Here is a 5,869-nt window from a genome sequence, read left to right as displayed (position 1 = left end):
ATTTTGGCAAGATGGTGGCAATTACGCATCTAATTGACCGAGCCACTTTTTATGTAAAATAACGTTTTTAAAGTGCATAACACCAAGATGATTACAGAAACCCACCTGCCCAAGTGTGTCTGTGTGTGTGAGAGGGAGAGAGAGTGAGTGTGTGTGTGTGTGTGTGAGTGTGTGTGTGTCTATTATCAGATAAGCATTAATCTGTCCTATCACTATCTACATTTAATAATGTTTTCGATTGTTGCGTAAAACGTGTGTGAAATTTTATGCAGGGTGCACGAACACAGCATTTTAAAATATATGTTGATTAGAACATGGCTCCATTGAACCTCATCAGGTTACTTCAGAGATTTTTCTAATCCATGGCTGGATACAGAAAGGAAGACTTACAAAAAATGTCCTAAAATGTGAGGAATATTCTCCATTTATTTCACAACATGGTTCAGCAATACAATATCAAAACGTTGTTTTTACTGTACAAAGGAGAAGCTGCGAGTGGCAGCTCCTCTCCCGGCGCCTCATTAAATATATACATTTACATATTTTGTACACCAGTGTAGTCGATATCTTGTCGCTCCTGTTCAAAAACACAAAGTAGATCAAGAGACAATTGGAGCTCACACTTGTGCTTGAAGGACGTGTCCGTGTGGAGGGAACGCGGGCGAGAGTCACTAAAACTAAACATAAAGCTACAGGGGTATTTTACAGCTGAGAGTGTCTTGATTGTCCACGTCACGCGCTTCAAACAGCAAAAAAAGAAAGAAAAAAAGAAAAGAAAGGGGAAATATTACAACAAAGCCTCATCAGTGTTCCAACGTGAATAGACAAAACAAAACTTTTTTTTTTTCTCGGTTTAGTGGATTCATTCATTCATTCATTCATAGCACACCGTCAGTGTATTGCACATCATCGTGTCAGCAGTTCTGGACATGTGAACAAAATAAGTGTGTTAATGGATAAGCAGGCCCGCGCCTTTAGGCCGCCACGTTTTGTAAACAAGGTACTTTTTTTTAATTAATATCGCACACAGTTGGCCTGTTCAACAAGTCATGGTGTAAAAACTAGGGAAAGAATTAAAGACAGGCAGTGTGAGCAGGTGGACACCACAGGTGATCGTATAATAATAATAATAATAATAATAATAATAATAATAATATAAAACATGGGATTTGAATTGTCGGATCACGTGTAAACGGCACCCTTATGGAAAATGACACAATAGGCTATATTTGCCAAAATAGGTCCACGTAGGCCTGCAGTGTCTCTCTCTCTCTCTTCTTTTTTTATTCAATTGTACAAAAATATTTTGTCTTTTTTTCTTTACTTGATTTTGACTTCTGCTATTTTCAAACCGGTCTCAGCAGCGGCACGGATGTGACGATGGGGTGGGAGTAGTATACGCCAGGGTGCGGGAATGTGAGCAGCGGTTGGCTCACGGGCACGTTGGCAGCGGCACCTGCGCTCTCCGATGCCGAGTTCTCGTGGTAGAGGATGGGCACTCGGACTATTCTCTGCGCCGCGGCGTGGCTCAGGTTCGCGGCCTCCAGCTCCGCGGCCAGCTGCCTTTTCCACTTGTTCCTCCTGTTCTGGAACCAGATCTTCACCTGAGTCTCCGTCAGGTGGAGGGACGCGGCCAGGCCGGCGCGCTCCGAGCTGCTCAGGTACCGCTTCATGTCGAAGGTGGACTCCAGCTGGAACACCTGGCTCCGGGAGAAAACCGTGCGCGTCTTCTTCTTGCGGCACGGCTTCTTGTCGTCGTCTCTCTTCTTCCACTCCTCCAGTTCGTCTTTTTTGGTTTCTTCCGCGTCGCTCTCCTCCAGGATTATCTCGTCACCACTTTTGTTGTTATTGTGCTCATCATCCTCGTCGTCGTCTTTGGCGTCAGGCTCGGATTTGAGCACCATGTCCGGAGAGTCTCTGTCGGTGCCCGAGGTTGGAGAGGAGTCCCTGGCTCGTGGTTTCTCGGTGACTGGAATGGGGAAACAGGGAGATGTGGTCATTATCAATGAAGACTGATGTTCTATGTATTTGTGCTTTTATTACACCCTGTTGACACTGCTTTGGTACTACTTTAGAAAAACGAAAATGATTGTAAATAGTGCCAGAAAATTAGATTTACAACATAAACATAAACCATTTTCAGACATCATATTCAACTATGTACTAAATCAGGCTACTATTTATACCCTACTAAAAAGGGCATTTTCAATAGAATAAGTAAAACATTCACAATCCATTGGCCTGCTTTACTTCTTAGTCGTTTCAACAAATCAGCGTTTCACTATCATTCTCCTAACTTAAAAAAAAACTGAAAGAAATCCCATCTTTTCTTTGCATGATAGTGCCATTCATATCAGCGTGTTTTAAATCCCACGTGAATAAATCACAGGAACAGGCTGTCAGTGGCCAGGCCTCGGGGGTAAGATGTTCATAGTGAGCGCCAATAGACAAATCAAAAGCACGTTGCGCATCGTCACCCTCACCCGATGATTTCATGATGTCTACTTCATTTTATGCACAGTGAGTCACTTTATTGATCTATTATCCCGCGTCGTGGCATAACAAAATAGGCCTTCATTGAGGACAAGGCGTCACATCACTATGCACTCTGTGGTGTGGTATAGGGTTATTATTATTTCCTATCCCCAAAACGCACAAATTCCACTTTTATCGAGTGCAATTCCGAGGAGGAAGTGCAATGACCGGTTGCTGACAAGATGTTATAATGTCACCAAACACACAGGGGACATGTTACCAATGATTTGACTGTTTAAAAAAAATTAAAAAATTTAATCAAAGTTTTCCCTCTCTATTTTAATGATTAAGAGAAACTCCAACATCAAAGGCGCTATAATCCAAAGGCTAAAGGTGTGGCGGTTGCTTGCTCATAAGTGACACACTCTATGTATCCATCATTTATAATAAATACTGTAGTTTTCTGTCTCAGCCTTACCTTCAGTTCTGTGTAGGTGGGCGGATGAGCTGAGGGTGTAGGGGTACCACCACGCCGAGGTGCGCTCCAAGTAGTGAGCCGGTAGACTGAACCTCTGTGCGGGCAGGTCAAAGCGTGGAAAGTGCAAGTCCCCGACTTGAGAAAGGGAAAATCCTCCCTCCAAGGCCGCCTTGGTGGCAGCCAGTACGGGCTTGGGTTTGGACGGTTTGCTATCACAGTTCAGCAGGTTCTTAATGAAGAAAGGAGAGTCTTTGGCCGAAGCGCACGTCTCTTGCGTTGTCTCTGGCATCGCTGTGGTTGTGGTCTGAACGCAGAGGACCACGGAAGCAGGAATTACAAAAGAAAAAAAAAAAAAAGGCTGATTTACAGACAGTCGATATCCGGACTGCGTGGAGCTCCTGTTTTATTCTTCTCAATGATTTAACGCGGAGACTCGATTCACACTCGGGGAGCGCGTCAAAACACACGTCCTTCTAGCCTAGAAAAATAATAAAATAAAATGTTTGAGGCGTGAAAAAATTTAATAACATGGAGATGTCTCATTCCGGGCTCTTTCGTCAAAACGCAAACTGTGTCCACCGTGTCAGTCAGTCTGATGCTAATGATGAAATAAAAATGTCATCCAAGTTAAATGCGGAAAGTATAGGCGATTGGGCATGTACAATGGCAAATGGGATTAAGGGAGAGACGGTGAGGGGGGAGAGAGAGAGAGAGAGAGAGAGAGAGAGAGAGAGAGAGAGAAAGAGACCATCCTCCCTCTCTGTGCGCTCTGGCTGCTGGCGGTGTGCGCTCGCCTGTTATTGGTCTCATATAGTCCAATTAGGCAGCAAATGAACACAGGGCTGTTAGCGCCAAAAAGGAAGGTTTGGGATAAGCGCCGTCAGAACAAGCGCCTCAACACGCAACTAACATTAGCCTACAGTCAGCCACAGATGGACTGCAAGAGGCTACTCATAATCCAGAGTTTGTTTTTCCTATTTAGAAACATATTTTGAACCACTTCCATTCAGGATGCAGGTGTATGGTGGATTATTAAAAATTGGCTATTTTTAAATAGATCATTACCCGAAATATCACATAAAAAACATCAACAAAACATATGTATTTTAAAGAAATTTTAAAAAGGCTACAGTCTGTGGACCTAATACTGGATAATCTAAGGCCTAATTGTGCTTTTATATAGTGAATCCGTTAAAGCGAATTACATTGAATAAAATCCACCCATGCGTGTGTGTATGCCAGATGAATAAACCAGTAACATCCTACTCAGCTGCACATAAAAGCCCCGCTATATGCAAACTCATAAAAACAGTCACAGAAATTAAAATGGAGCAAAAGTTTCATCATCATTATATTTTTCAATCACTAATATGCCTCATTTCTTGTGCAGAATGGTGAAAATTTTCATCCAAACTCGACAAAACAATTACATATAGCTTTAATAAGAGTGTATATATGATCACCATGCCAACAGTCGAATCGTCAAACAGTCCCCTAATTCTCGCTTCTCAGAGACAATATGAAAAAGGCCTGAGATCAGGCTGCAGCTACTCGACATGTCACCAATGGGCGATTAGATTCATATTTCTAATTCATTGATTTTCAGCGAGGGCCACTTCCACAATGTCTGCCGGTCGCGCAGTCATTTATTCCCCCCTAATCGATTTGGTTAATTCATCCCTCAGATTGCACTCTTTGTAAATGTGCTATGTATATTCACTCATTGATATTAATTGACTTGTTTAAAAAAAAAAAAAAAAAAAAAAAAAGTCTACTGGTTGGAAGCTGGTGTAGAGGAAGACGGGGAGACAGCGCCCTCTGTGGGCCACGTTGGTGAAATGCAAGTGTGTGGAAGAGCGTGTATTAGTGACGTGGGGACGAAAATTGCATTATAGGCTACTGTCACATTATGGGGAGTCATCTCTAATTTGGTGGCAGAAAGCGGTTCCCAACAAGGCATGATATTGAATTTTAAGGTGAAGATGAATGTTTTGGTTAAGGTTGGGGTAGACATGCATTGGTTATGATTAAGATTAGGGAACTGTCAATGCATCGTCCTCCAAAGGGACAAAAACAAACTTAGGTGAGACCAAGAGAGACAGTGACAAGACGGTTCTTAATATAGCGTATCTGTAATATAAAACAGTTTGATCATGTGGCTGAACTGAGATGTATCCATTTAAGTTATGAATCATCATCATCTGGTCCCTGAACACATTCATTAGCCATCTGACATGCAGCCATAATGACAGGTGTCAGTGACGAGGTAAAGGTTGTACTGGCTGCTTTTTTTCTCCTGTCATCTGTAGAGTTCCCACACGCACCAACACGTCTGTGTAATTAACATGTGTTATTCATTTAGTGAGCCGCTCAGGTGGAGATACTCTGTTACTAGGATGTTAAAGTACTGCCTTTCCTTATGTGGTCAGCATCACAGCTATTTCATGACACTCTCAGTATGAGGTGGGAGCTTGTCTTTGTACAAAATCCAAGAACTGACATTATTTTGATATTTGTGAATATGGGAATATGGCCAGCTCCTCAGGGTCTGAATCTTTGATTTCTGGAGGTGTAAGGGAGACGGACTATAAATTCTTATGGTACTTGTGTGAAACAGAACATTCAGATAGTCATTTCATATTATTGTAGTACAACTGAATCACATGCCAGTTATGTTAACACTGAACACAAAGAATAAAAAGAAACTTCATTCTGGTCAGTCTTGACGCACTCGATTTATTGGAGTTTGGTGTGGATCTGGTTAAAAAATGCGATTGGTTTCGAGAGCTATAGGTTTGCATACTTTGGTGCAGATCCAGATAATAATATAGAGTTATACAGCTTCAGAGCTGTATGCGCTGATGTCGTCAATTCACACAACAGGAAACAAAACCAGACAGCTGTCTTGGGTAAGGA

General features: G+C 42.3%; 1 protein-coding gene across 1 annotated transcript; it reads right to left on the bottom strand.

Moving 5' to 3' along the window:
* Positions 1-398: 398 nt before the first annotated feature.
* hmx3a (H6 family homeobox 3a) lies at positions 399-3,675 on the bottom strand. The gene is made up of 2 exons (XM_023418055.2): positions 2,954-3,675; positions 399-1,969 (listed from the first exon to the last, which is right to left on the bottom strand). Exons 1-2 carry the CDS (start codon positions 3,240-3,242, stop codon positions 1,347-1,349), a joined length of 912 nt encoding a protein of 303 aa, XP_023273823.1. The 5' UTR covers positions 3,243-3,675; the 3' UTR covers positions 399-1,346.
* Positions 3,676-5,869: the final 2,194 nt, after the last annotated feature.

This window comes from Seriola lalandi, unplaced genomic scaffold, assembly GCF_002814215.2.
Source record: "Seriola lalandi dorsalis isolate HSWRI2012SDOR001 ecotype SW California unplaced genomic scaffold, Sedor1 jcf7180002054580, whole genome shotgun sequence".
Lineage (NCBI taxonomy): Eukaryota > Metazoa > Chordata > Actinopteri > Carangiformes > Carangidae > Seriola > Seriola lalandi.
The sequence above is the reverse complement of the archived record's forward strand: the minus strand, read 5'-3'. Positions and strand labels throughout refer to the sequence as shown.